This window comes from Ictidomys tridecemlineatus, chromosome 2 (assembly GCF_052094955.1).
Source record: "Ictidomys tridecemlineatus isolate mIctTri1 chromosome 2, mIctTri1.hap1, whole genome shotgun sequence".
Lineage (NCBI taxonomy): Eukaryota > Metazoa > Chordata > Mammalia > Rodentia > Sciuridae > Ictidomys > Ictidomys tridecemlineatus.
The window spans coordinates 54,444,846-54,457,387 of record NC_135478.1 but is presented as its reverse complement, the minus strand read 5'-3'; the positions used below and the strand labels follow the sequence as shown (position 1 = coordinate 54,457,387).

Here is a 12,542-nt window from a genome sequence, read left to right as displayed (position 1 = left end):
TTCAGGGGCAGTGCAGAGGGCCCGCTGACGGGGCTGCGGTTTACCAGGCCCCGTGTGCTGCCTCTCGGGCTACTTCAGACCAGCTGAGCCCATCCTTCTCCCAGGCCCCTGCTGCTACATCTCAGAGATGCCCCTGCTGATTTCTAAGAGAACAGTCGGTGGAGCCCAGGAGACCTGCCCTGCGCTTCCCGCACCTCTGGCAGGGCCTGGGTGGGACCACAGCCCCCGGGCTGTCCCCGACTGAGGAGCTGCTCACAGCCAAGGGCTCAAGGGCAGAGGGGGTTGTCAGCATGAGCCCTTGGGACCCTTGGCTCCTGAGAGAGAGAGAGAGAGAGAGAGAGAGAGAGAGAGAGAGAGAGAGAGAGAAAAGGGGGAGAGGGAAGGAGACCACCTGACCTCAGGGTTTGTTCTTGGGCTGCAGGAGGCAGTGGCCCTTGGCAAAGAGGGAGCCAGGCTTTCACTCCTAATAAAAATAAAAGAACAGTTAGAATAAGGTGACGTCGAGGTGAAATAAGCCAGTCCCCCAAAGCCAAAAGCCGCCTGTTTTCTCTGATAAGCGGATGCTGATCCACAGTGGGGCTGGGGGATGGGAAGAATGAAGGAACTGCGGTTTGTGTAGAGGGAAGGAGGGTTGGGGTGTGGGGATGGGAGAGACAGGCCTTATTACCCTGTGGACGCCTAGGGCTACACTGCCGGAGGGACTGCACCGCGTACAGCCAGAGCAATGTGGACACGTTGGGCTCCGTGTGTGCACTATGTCAAAATGCGTTCTACTGTAAAATTAATCAATTAATTAAAAAGAATAGGTAACAAGTCCAGGTCTGTGGACTTGGTTCAAATCCTCAGCACCCACCCTCCAAAGTAAGAACTGCAATCGTCCCCGTTGTACCGCTGAGGAGACCCAGGCACAGAGAGCTGAAGCCACTTGCCTAGGGTCACACAGCTGGAAAGAATGAGAGCTCAAATCTGAACCCAAGCAGATGGGCTTGGGCAGCTTGAGAAGCCACTGGAATGGGGTGGAACTGGGGATTTGAACCTGCCTTGGTGGAGCTACGCCCTGAGGAAGTGTGGGTGGAGCCACAGAGCTAAGGACTTGTGGGTGGCCTCGGCTCTGAGGAAGTGTGGGTGGAGTCTCGGTCCTGAGAAAGTGTGGGCGGACCTCAGCCCTGAGGAAGTGTGGGCGGGCCTCAGGCCTGAGGAAGTGTGGGCGGAGTCTCGGCCCTGAGGAAGTGTGGGCGGAGTCTCGGCCCTGAGGAAGTGTGGGCGGAGTCTAGGCCCTGAGGAAGTGTGGGCGGAGTCTCGCCCTGAGGAAGTGTGGGCGGAGTCTCGGTCCTGAGGAAGTGTGGGCGGAGCCTCGGTCCTGAGGAAGTGTGGGCGGAGTCTCGGCCCTGAGGAAGTGTGGGCGGAGTCTCGGTCCTGAGGAAGTGTGGGCGGAGTCTCGGTCCTGAGGAAGTGTGTGGGCGGAGCCGCAGAACTGAGGAAGTGTGGGTGGAGCCTCAGGGTGTGTGGGTGGAGCCACAGAACAGAAGTGTGGGCGGAGCCGCAGAGCTCAGGACGTGTGGGTGGAAAGCCAACTCCTTAGCTCATTCCCCCTGGGAACCTGGTGCTGATGGATTTGGTTTCACAGTGGGCCTGTCACTTGGGGTCGCCCCGAAGGAAGAGGCTGCTTTGCAGGCACCGCTTCTCCTGCCTGTTTCCCCCCAGTTTCTTGTCACTGCCTCACTAGGCAAGTCTCTAGAAGTCAACCCTTCAAAGGCCAGGCCCAGGTGCTGTGGCCACTGGAGATGGACCCCGTGGACTCTGCCTTCCTGGGGAGGCTTGTCATTGTGCACTGACATAATCCAACATCTACAGCTGCCATTCTGCCAGTTCATCAGCTGCTGCAAAAAAGAAGTAAATAAAAACAATGTACTATGTCACCCCAAAGCCCACTGGCCTAGTGCAGGTCATGTGCCTGAACCCCAGCCTGCCCCTGGGGCTCGGTGATAGGAATGGACAGGTTGTTACTGGCCAGGGTTGGGTCCTACAGTGGCTTTAGCCCCACCCCACAGTCATGGTATGAGAATGGCAGGGAGATTAAGTTGCACACCAGAAGAGGCAGGAGAGCTGTTGAGAGGAAGGACCTTAGGGGCTAAGAGAGACTCTCCAGTGCTCAGAGTGTATAAACCAGGCCGACTCCCACCCCCAAGGCAGCTCCTCCCTTTCCTAGTGTTCTTAAGGGACGGGTGTGCATGCCCATGGAGGACCATGTCTTTCACAAACCAGGCCTGGAGCAGCATGTTACTTACCAAGAATTAAAGTCCACAGTTTTTTCTTTTCCACTGTTCATTAGTCAGCATTTTGTCACTGACCAAAATAGCCAGCAAACAAAACATAAAGGAAGAAACATTTATTTGGGCTCACGGTTTCAGAGGTTCAGTTCCTGGTTGGCTACATCTATTGCAGTGGGCCCAAGTGTGGCAGAACATCATGGTAGAAGGGCGTGGTGGTGGAAAGCAGTTCAGGACATGGCCAGAGAGGGGTAGTTCGGAGCCAGGGGAACAAGATACAATCCCCCAAACAGACCCCCAGTGACCCATTTCCTCCAGTCACACCCACCTACCCAAGTTACTGCCCAATACAGTTGTCCTTTCAAATTAACCCAGCAAGTCGATTAATCCACTGATTAGTGGATTCACAGCTAATTGATGGCTGACCTAATCATTTCACCTCTGAACATTCCTGTGTTGTCTAACATAAGCTTTGGGGGGACATTGCATATCCAAACCATAACACACTGCCTCGGTCTCTCTGTGCTGTAATAGCATAAAATAGGAATACAACAGACGAGTATTTCTCAGGTTTCTGGAGATGGGAAAGTCTGAGGTCAATGCACTGGCAAATCTGGTGTCTGCTGGGGGCCCACTTTCTGGTTCTTAGATGATGCCTTCTTGCTGTGTCCTCACAGAGCAGGAGAGACAAGCAAATCCCTTTGGGCCTCTTTTATAAGGGCGCTAATCCCATTTATGAGGGCAGAACTCTCCTGACCTAATTCCCTCTCAAAAGTCCTCCTAATCTAGTCCCCTGGGGGGTTAGGGTTTCAACGTAGGAAATTGGAGGGGAGACTTACATTTAGACCATAGCTACTCCTGTGGCTTACTCATTGGGATGACATACACTGGTTATGGGGTTCAGTTCATCCATTCATTTAATATGGGAGGAGCCCTATCATGCACCAGGCCATGTTCTGAGTCCTGGAGATACAACAGGAAACTTAATGACCCTGTCTCCATAAAGCATCACTTTTAGTGACAAAGAGAAATAATAAACCAATGCGGACCTACAGTAATGCATCTGGCAGTATTAATGCTATGAGGAAAAAGACATCAGGGAAGGGTGGAGAGTGAGGAGAGCCGCTACTGCGGTGGCACGTAGACCTCTCCAAGGAGTTGGCATTTGAACTGACACCTAAGTTGAGTGAAGGGGACAGGATTCCTATCATGGTTAGGAGTAAGACTTCTGGGTACAGCTCATCTCTGATTCCATTATATTACTTTAGGTATCTGTGCCTTTGTTTTCCTCATCTAAGAAATGGGAAAAGTAACACAAATCTGCTCGGCACAGCAGTGCATGCCTATAATCCCAGAAACTCAGGAGGCTGAGGCAGGAGGATCACAAGTTAGAGGCCAGGTTCTGCAACTTAGTGAGACCCTCAACAACTTAGACTCTAACTCAAAATAGAAATAAAAAAGACTGGGGGTGTAGTTTAGAGGTAGACCATGCCTGGGTTCAATCCCTAGTACCAAAATGATGATGATGATGTTGTTGATGATGATGATTATAATAATAATAATAATAAATAATACTACAAACCCACATCAACAATTACCAAACAGTTAATGATTAAATGAGTTTGCACACACACACTCTTACAAAATGCCTTAAGCAAAATGCCTAAATCATTACTTTTTCATATTAGTATTTTTACAGGTTGAGGACCCTTTCTCTGAAATTCTTGATCCAGAAGTGTTTCAGAATTTAGATTTTTCAGAGTTTGGAATGTTCATATATATAATGAGATTCTTTGGGGATGGGACCCAATTCTAACCACAGAATTCACTTGGGTTTCCTATACACCTTACACACGTAGCCTGAAGATCACTTTATATATTATTTTTAATTATTTGTGCACAAAGCAAGTTTCATTATATGGAGTTTTCTGCCCGTGGTGGTGCCAAGTTGACACTCAGGAAGTCTCAGGCTTTGGCTTTAGAGCGTTTGATTTTGGATTTGGGGATTAGAGATGTGCAACCTGTATTACTCTTAGTTTGAGGAAAATGTGTCCCAGGAAGAATGCATGGATGGGCTTTTTTTTTTTTTTTTTCTTTTTGGTACAGGGGATTGGATTCAGGAACACTAAATCTAGAGTCTCTGTGTTGGGAGAAAGCATGTTAGGAGAAGCTGATAGGATAAACTCCAAGAGAATGTGAATGTCACATGCATGGGGACTTGTCATTGATTTCCACCCCCCTCCCCTAGTACCAGGGATTGAACTCAGGAGTACTCCACCACTGAGCCCCACCCCAGCCCTATTTTGAATTTTATTTAGAGACAGGGTCTCACTGAGTTGCTTAGGCCTCACTTTTGCTGAGGCTGGCTTTGAACTCTCGATCCTCCAGCCTCAGCCTCCCCAGCTGCTGGGATGACAGGTCTGTGCCATCCTGCCGGCTGTTTTTTGATACACTATTCTTCTGCATCCTGAGGCAGCTCAGGAAGCTTTATTCTGTGGTGATGCGATGCTCAAAGCCGCTCAGCCTCCACCCTGTCTCTTACTTCTGCAGGGATTGACCAAGGTCAGATGACCTATGACGGGCAGCACTGGCACGCCACCGAGACCTGTTTCTGCTGTGCTCACTGCAAGAAGTCCCTCCTGGGGCGGCCGTTCCTCCCGAAGCAGGGCCAGATCTTCTGCTCCCGGGCCTGCAGCGCCGGGGAGGACCCCAACGGCTCCGACTCTTCGGATTCCGCCTTCCAGAACGCCCGAGCCAAGGAGTCCCGTCGCAGCGCCAAGATCGGCAAGAATAAGGGCAAGACAGAGGAGGCCATGCTGAACCAGCACAGCCAGCTGCAGGTGAGCTCCAACCGGCTGTCGGCCGACGTGGACCCCCTGTCGCTGCAGATGGACCTGCTCAGCCTGTCCAGCCAGACGCCCAGCCTCAACCGGGACCCCATATGGAGGAGCCGAGATGAGCCCTACCATTACGGGAACAAGATGGAGCAGAACCAGGCCCAGAGTCCCTTGCAGCTGCTGAGCCAGTGCAACATCAGGACTTCCTACAGTCCGGGGGGACAGGCGGCCGGCGCCCAGCCCGACATGTGGCCCAAGCACTTCAACAACCCCAAGAGGAGCTCGTCCATGGCCATGAAGGGACACGGCGGCAGCTTCATCAAAGACTGCCGGGAGGACTATTACCCAGGGAGGCTCAGGTCCCAGGAGAGCTACAGTGACATGTCCAGTCAAAGCTTCAGTGAGCCTCGAGGCAGCATCCAAGTCCCCAAGTACGAGGAGGAGGAGGAAGAGGAGGAGGAGGAGGAGGGCGGCGGCATGTCGGCGCAGCAGTGTCGGCCCCGCCATCCCATCAGCTCCCTGAAGTACACGGAGGACATGACGCCCACCGAGCAGACCCCCCGCGGCTCCATGGAGTCGCTGGCCCTGTCCAACGCCACAGGTAGGTTCCTGGGAGAGCGCTGGGGGCGCAGCGCTGGGTGGCTGGGCGCTGGTCCTCGGGACCTCAGGGTCTTTCCCACCACCTGCCGGCTGCCAAGGACCATCAGCCCGGGTTCCAGGTGGCTTCTGTCCTTGCTGAGGTTCCCTCTAGGTGGCCTGATCATGGAGGGGCCCTAGGAACAGGACAGGACCAGACGAGGAGCCGAGTGAGTGTGGACACCTCCTCTGGAGGGTGAATGGGACCAGAGTCATTTCAGGCGCCGACGTCTCTTGCCACCCTGCCCGTCGGTCCTTGGCTTTGGGCTGCTGGGGAGTGGCTGGGAGACGAGGCCATGTGTATGGCCTCTGCGAGGCTGTGGGCGAGGTTTAGGTGAGGCCATGGGCGTGGCCTGGGTGAGACCATGGGCGTGGTTTAGGCAAGGCCATGGGCGTGGTCTGGGCAAGGCACCTCCCACTGGCCAAAGACGACTTTCAGGAGAAGGGGCTGCTGGAAGCCGATGGCAGTATATGCAATACCCAGTGTCCCAGCCTGGGGGTGCTTGGGACCTCAAGGCTCGCAGCACAGAGGCCGAGGCTGTCCTGAGTCCCACTGCAGATAAAGACGCAGCAGTGTTCATAGAGAGACTGGCAGGCGGGGAATGGCCCAAGTGGAGAGAGGGAGAGGCCCTCGCGCATGCTGCACGCAGCATGGTCGTCCAGCCAGCTTGCGAAGAATAGATGTGGGGTGAGATGGGAGCGATCACAGTACAGTAGGATCGGCTCGCCACTGCTGCCATAGTCAAGTTCACGGTCAAGGGCTCATCCTCTCCAGCAGGCAGTAGACCACCAGTCACAGGTGGGGAGGGCGGTGTATCTGCCATGGGCAGGGCTATGCACTGGTCCACAGTAGATGGAAAATAAAACCAACCGGTCCCTCATCAGTTTGACAGGAACTGTTCTAAGATGCACTAAGTCTGTCTGTTCCTTTAAGGGTGGGGAACCAGGGCCACACATGGACTTCTGACACTAGGGACCTCATAGTGAAAGGTGCCGGTCTGTGATTGCCATAGTTTGTGTGTCAACCCCATCTGAAGGGGACAGTGACGACTTAACTCCATCTACTGCCGGTTTCCACGTGCAGGAATGTTTTTTTATTTAGCAAACATGTACATCCCTCTTACCACGTGCCTAAAATCACTCTAGGCACACTAGAAATATTAGTTCCTTTTATTAAATGGTCACTACACTCTAAGGGGAGTGTGTTACAATTCTCATTTTGAAGTTGAAGAAGCTGAAAAATAGAGAGGTCAAGGGATTTGCCCAGTCACCCAGTTTTTCAATACTGGAGCGGATAAGGCTGCACATAAGACTCGAGTGCCCAGCTCTTAGCCACCTCAGGCCACTAACCTAACATGAGCCACATCTTCTCAGATCTTCCAGTTTTTCTAAGCATGGTTAAAAACATGGATTTTTAAAAAATGTGTAAATCTACTTAAACCTTCTGCTAGACAGAACCTATTTCTGAGTCCTAGGATGTCTATACAGTGTGTTTACCATCTATCTCCCCTCAGGTGCTTTCACATCTGTGTTCCCATCTGTCCCCAAGGATACAAAGCAGATATCCACCAGGTGCGGTAGCACACACTTGTAATCTCAGCAGCTCGGGAGGCTGAGGCAGGAGAATCATGAGTTCAAAGCCAGCCTCAGCAACTTAGCGAGGCCCTCAGCAACTCAGTGAGACCCTGTCTCCAAATAAAATGGAAAAAGGGCTGGGGATGGGGCTCAGTGGTTGAGTGCCCCTGAGTTCAATCCCCGGTACCAAAACACACACACACACACACACACACACACACACACACACACACACCCCACAGATCTTACACTTATGTTTCAGATGAAAAAAAAAAAAAAAAAGAGGCCCTGATGGCAGGTCTCCCTGGCATCGTAGAGGCCAGCCATCAGTGCAGGGTGATGACTGCCTGGCTTCCAGCCCGCCTGTGTTATTCTCCAAAGATTTATGTGCTATAATTATTTAAGAGGCCAGCAGATAAATATGTACTTCAGCTCTGAAGCAGAGTGTCTGAGTTTCTCAGAGTTCGAGCACCTACGTTAGAATCATCAGGCTGCTGGTGAAAACGTGGCCTCCCTGGCCTTCCCGAGAGCCCCTGCAGCAGGACTCAGAGGTGGGCCCCAGAATCTGCTTTCAAACCAGTTCCCTGCTGGTGCCAATGCGCACCCTCCTCTGAGGACCGATGTGCCTGGGTCTGTCTGGCATTGCCTCATATGGGGCTTCGTGAGGAAGGAAACCAGCAGAGTTCAAGGTTGGGAGATTTTGGAAAGCCCAAGTGAGAAAGAATGTCCAGGCTGTCCTTCTGAGCTCTTGAGATGACGAACTACTTATCCTCATGATTTTCTGTGGATGCTTGGGCAAAGTAACTAAAGCCCCTCTTCACCTCAGATTTTTGGGACAACCCTGAATCATGTCTGAAAAAAACCTTGAGGATACGAGTCAGGCGTGGTGGTGCACATCTGTAATCCCAGCTACTTGGGAGGCCGAGGCAGGAGGATCACAAGTTGGAGGACAGCCTCAACAACTTAGTGAGACCCTGTCTCAAAATAAAAGGGACTGAGGGTGTAGGAGGGTGTAGCTCCCTAAATTCAATCCCCAGTGCCACCAAAAAAGAAAGAAAGAAAGAAATTAAGCAAAAAAATATTCTTAACTTCAAGGTAGGGATCCACTAGCAACATGTGGCTACTGAAATTAAAATTAAGTGAAATGAACGTTTTAGGCCATCAATTATACTAGCAACATTTCAGGTGTTCAACAGCAAAGGGCTGAAATTGGAATTTCACTTAATTGTCATTAGTTTAATGAGCCCCCGAGGGTTAATGGCAGCCCTTTTGGACCTCACACATGACATAATTGAGCTGATGGGTGGGCACAATATTAATCCCATCTTTAGTCTCCGGGGACATTCTCAAGTGAGTCCTGGAGCCACTCCCTGGGTTCATTCTACCTTTGTCAATAGGGAATCGTGTGGCCTTAAACAGGTCGCCCAAGTTCTCTAGGACTCTGTTTCCTCATACCTGCAATTTGGTGACTAATGACATTTCCTTTGCAGGGACTTGGTGGGAATTAAATCATAAATGCATTCAATTTTATGGCCCCCATCTTTGACACACCTGACCTTCTGTATTAGCTACCTGATACTCTCCATTATTAATTCCTTCTCTTTCCAAAGATGCTGCTCATGATTTTAGCTACAGAATTCTCCCAGTGTCCAGAGCTGTGCAGTTTTTCATTTTGAATTTAAAATACTCCTGCAGGGCTGGGGCTGGGGCTCAGTGGAAAAGCACTTACCTAGCATGTGTGAAGCACTGGGTTCGATCCTCAGCACCATGTAAAAATATATAAATAAAATAAAGGTATTGTGTCCATCTGCATCATATATATATATATTCCTGAAGGCTCCTCTTTCTCCAAAACAAGCTCTAGAAGAACATGAGAAGCAGAGAATTGAAGAAATATCTTTAAAAAAATTGGGAGGGGGGGGCTGAGATATAGCACAGTTGGTAGACTGCTTGCCTTGCACACACAAGGCCCTGGGTTCCAGTCCCCAACACCACAAAAGTGTGAGTCACCGTATGTGCCCCAGAAGCTTAGGCAAAAACTCCTCGGTCCTTCCTCTGACTAAGGCTTCAGGATACTGGACCTTTTTTCCTTTTTTCCCTTCCACAGACAGTGACTGTTACTCAGCCTGTTGTGTTTAATCTGGCATGAAGCGTGACCTTTCTGTGGGCAGCCTTTTTCCTTAGAACAGATCTGAAGAAGCAGATCACTCCAGTGGCTGGCCAGACTCCCATCTGGGCCTTGACCCCTCTCTGTTTGTTTAGAGCTGGGAGCATACAGTCTTTTCTTTTTGGAAAACACAGCCATCCCTTATGCTCGCCCAGCGTGAGGCAGGCAGGCTGGGCCACCATTCACCCCACCTCCGCCTGGGGGCCTTGCAAAAGCTCTTTAACCCTGCTGTTCACTGAAGGGGCGTCTCAAGCAGCTCAGAACCTGGATGATCCTGGTCTTAAAAATAAAGTAACCCATTAAAATGGCGCTTGCCTATAATCCTAGTGCTTGGGAGGCTGAGGCAGGAAGATCCAAGTTCAAAGCCAGCCTTAGCAAAAGCAAGGTGCTAAGCAACTCAGCGAGACCCTGTCTCTAAATAAAATGCAAAATAGGGCTGGGGGTGTGGCTCTGTGGCCGAATGCCCCTGAGTTCAATCCCTGGTAACCCTCGCCACAAAAAAAAAAAAAAAGAGTTGGGTCCGGGGACAGAAGCCACAGCCCTGGACAGCTGCAGACTGTGAGCTGGTCCCTGGTGAAGGACTCTGGGGGAGGATTATGAGACTGTTGCTTTCTGCAAGGGGCAACAGGACCAGCAAAGTGCGGGGCTCATGGGAAGGAAGTCTGGCTGTGGATGGGGTAAGAGAAGAGGAGCGGTGACTTCCGCTCATGCTCTCATTCAGCAAATCTGACGTGAGCGCCTGCCCCGTGATTCCAGCAGTTGGAGAGCGTGACCCGCAGACACTGGAATCTGGACTTTGCAGTTTAACAGTTGTGTGACTTTGGGCAGCTGACATCTCTTCTGTGCCTCCGTATCCTCATCTTTGGAATGGAGTGACAGCAGTGCCCAGCCCTGTGGAGACGCTGTGGGAAATAAATGAGTAGTAGCTGTCATCTGGATCAGGTGGCATGACAGCCCAGGCCGGGTGCGGAGGGGGCAGTGCTGAGGTAAAGTGGACCTGGGTCTTTTCTTCTTCTCCCTCCTAGCCTACAGGAGTTGACAGTCACCAACCAGTTGTGTGATCTAAAATTGCATCTGGAATACGCATGGGGCTAGAAAGGGAGGCAAAGGGGATATTGGCCAAGTCAGATAGGCCAGAGAGGGCATCCTGAAAAAGCGGTACTTAGAGATAAGGGAGGGGACATTCTAGGCTGCAAGAGCAGCTTGTGCAAAGGTCCTGTGGTGGGACTATATGGGAAGTATGAGGAGCTGGATGGTGCACAGAGGGTCAAAAGACTTCTGGGAAGGACCAGAGAGTTCCAATCCTTTTAAGGCCCGAGAGCTTAGGCCTTCTTACTAAGGACCATGGAGACTTCTTAAAATGTCAGGGCAAGAAGGGAGGGAGGTTCACCTCTCTGCAGGTGCTAATGCAGAGAGGGCCAGGAAGCAGGATGGTGCAGCCCAGGTGGGAGGTGAAGGTCACATCTTCCAGGTGTGAGCAGGGTGAGAGGAGAAGTTGGCCGAGGTTCCAGTGCCCCTGGTGTCGGGAGGTCCCAGGAATCAGAGGAAAGGCAAGTCGGAAAATACTAGAAACGTCAAGCCTTGCTGCCCTGTGACCTCTAACCCTGGCCAGCTTCAGCTGAAGGCCTGTGCGTCGTTGGCGTGGGTGTGAGTTGACACAGCAGGGACAGAGATCCACCCTCCCCCACCCCCATCAGCATTACTGTCAATGTCAAGTGCACAACCCCAACGGCATCACCCCCGCGCCTCAGAAGGGAAGCCAAGTTGAGCAGCACCCAGGGGGACGGGTGGCTGGGGTGGGTGGGTGGTTTTTCCAGCACCCTTGGCAAAGTAGAGGAGAATTTCAAAACAGCCATGTGAGGATCTGAAGCAACGATTGGAACAGTTCACTCTACCAAGAATGTCTGAAATGCTTTTTAATCCTCATAATGCAAAACAGCTCCGCATTTAGTTTGGGGGAGGAAAATTCCCCTGTTCTGCAGAGCTGGGGTGGCCATGCCCTAACCCATTTGCTTTATCTGAATAGTTGGGTAAAGCCTCATAACCAGCGACGCCCATCACTTGAGTGACAGCACCTCAGACATGTTCATGAGTTGCAGGGTCTAGATCTTTCCGTCCATTGCCTTCGCTGGGGGAAGATGTGGGGCTCAGCCTGGGATTGCAGGCTTGAAAGCCCTTGGAATTCACCCATCAGTCAGCTGCAGGTCCAGCCTAGGATGTGCTTGGGAAAGGGTTAGAGACTGTCTTTATCCCTTGATACCACACAACTCTTCTGTTTCAGAGTATCAAAATTCCAGCTCCAGGCCCAGTGTGGTAGTGCACACCTGTCATCCCAGCAGCTCGGGAGGCTGAGGCAGGAGGATCGTGAGTTCAAAGCCAAGCTCAGCAAAAGCAGGCCTAAGCAACTCAGCAAGACCCTGTCTCTAAATAAATACAAAACAGGGCTGGGGATGGGGCTCAGCGGTCGAGTGCCCCTGAGTTCAATCCCCAGTACCCCCCTCCACCCCCAAAGAAAAGCTCTGAATTCCACTCCTGGCCACAGAACAGAGCTTGGATAGAAACCCACAGAGTGAAAGCCATGGGCCAAGTGGCCTGTCACTGGGCTCTCTGGGTGGATTTCCTGGGTGGGGGAGGGAAGCAGAGGACATTCCCACAGTAGGTGCCAGAGGAGGGCAGCAGGGGACAGAGGGACAGAGCCCTGCCCCGGAGTGGCCCATTCCTGCCACATGCCTTGGTCTGATGGACATTTTCTGGGTCCATAGAAATTTTTCCAGTGTCCTGATTTTTGCTGGCTCTTCGGGAGGTATATTTTTAACCCTCCTGGACGGGGGCAGTCACCTGTGACCAGAGTCGTCCGTGCTGCTGACAGGGCAGAAGAGGTGACTGATTTTATTCATCTTATAACGAAAAAGCAACACTAGAAAATTGATTCCACTGTGTTCACAGGGCCGGGGGGGGGGGTGGTGGTGGCGGTCAGGGTGCGGGGATCGGGGTGCGGGGTGGAGTACTGGGGGTGCCGACAGGGGAGCCAGGTGGCAAAGGTGCACTTCAGAATGG

At 51.9% G+C, this 12,542-nt stretch overlaps 1 protein-coding gene across 3 annotated transcripts in view; it reads left to right on the top strand.

Annotated features, from left to right (window-relative positions):
* The window catches only part of Prickle2 (prickle planar cell polarity protein 2), a 328,065-nt gene that overhangs the window by 282,118 nt on the left and 33,405 nt on the right, over positions 1-12,542 (top strand). For all 3 annotated transcript variants that reach the window (XM_078038600.1, XM_078038601.1, XM_078038602.1), the window contains one exon: positions 4,821-5,708. In XM_078038600.1, the coding sequence (XP_077894726.1) occupies positions 4,821-5,708 (888 nt within the window). The remainder of the gene's footprint in view (positions 1-4,820; positions 5,709-12,542) is intronic.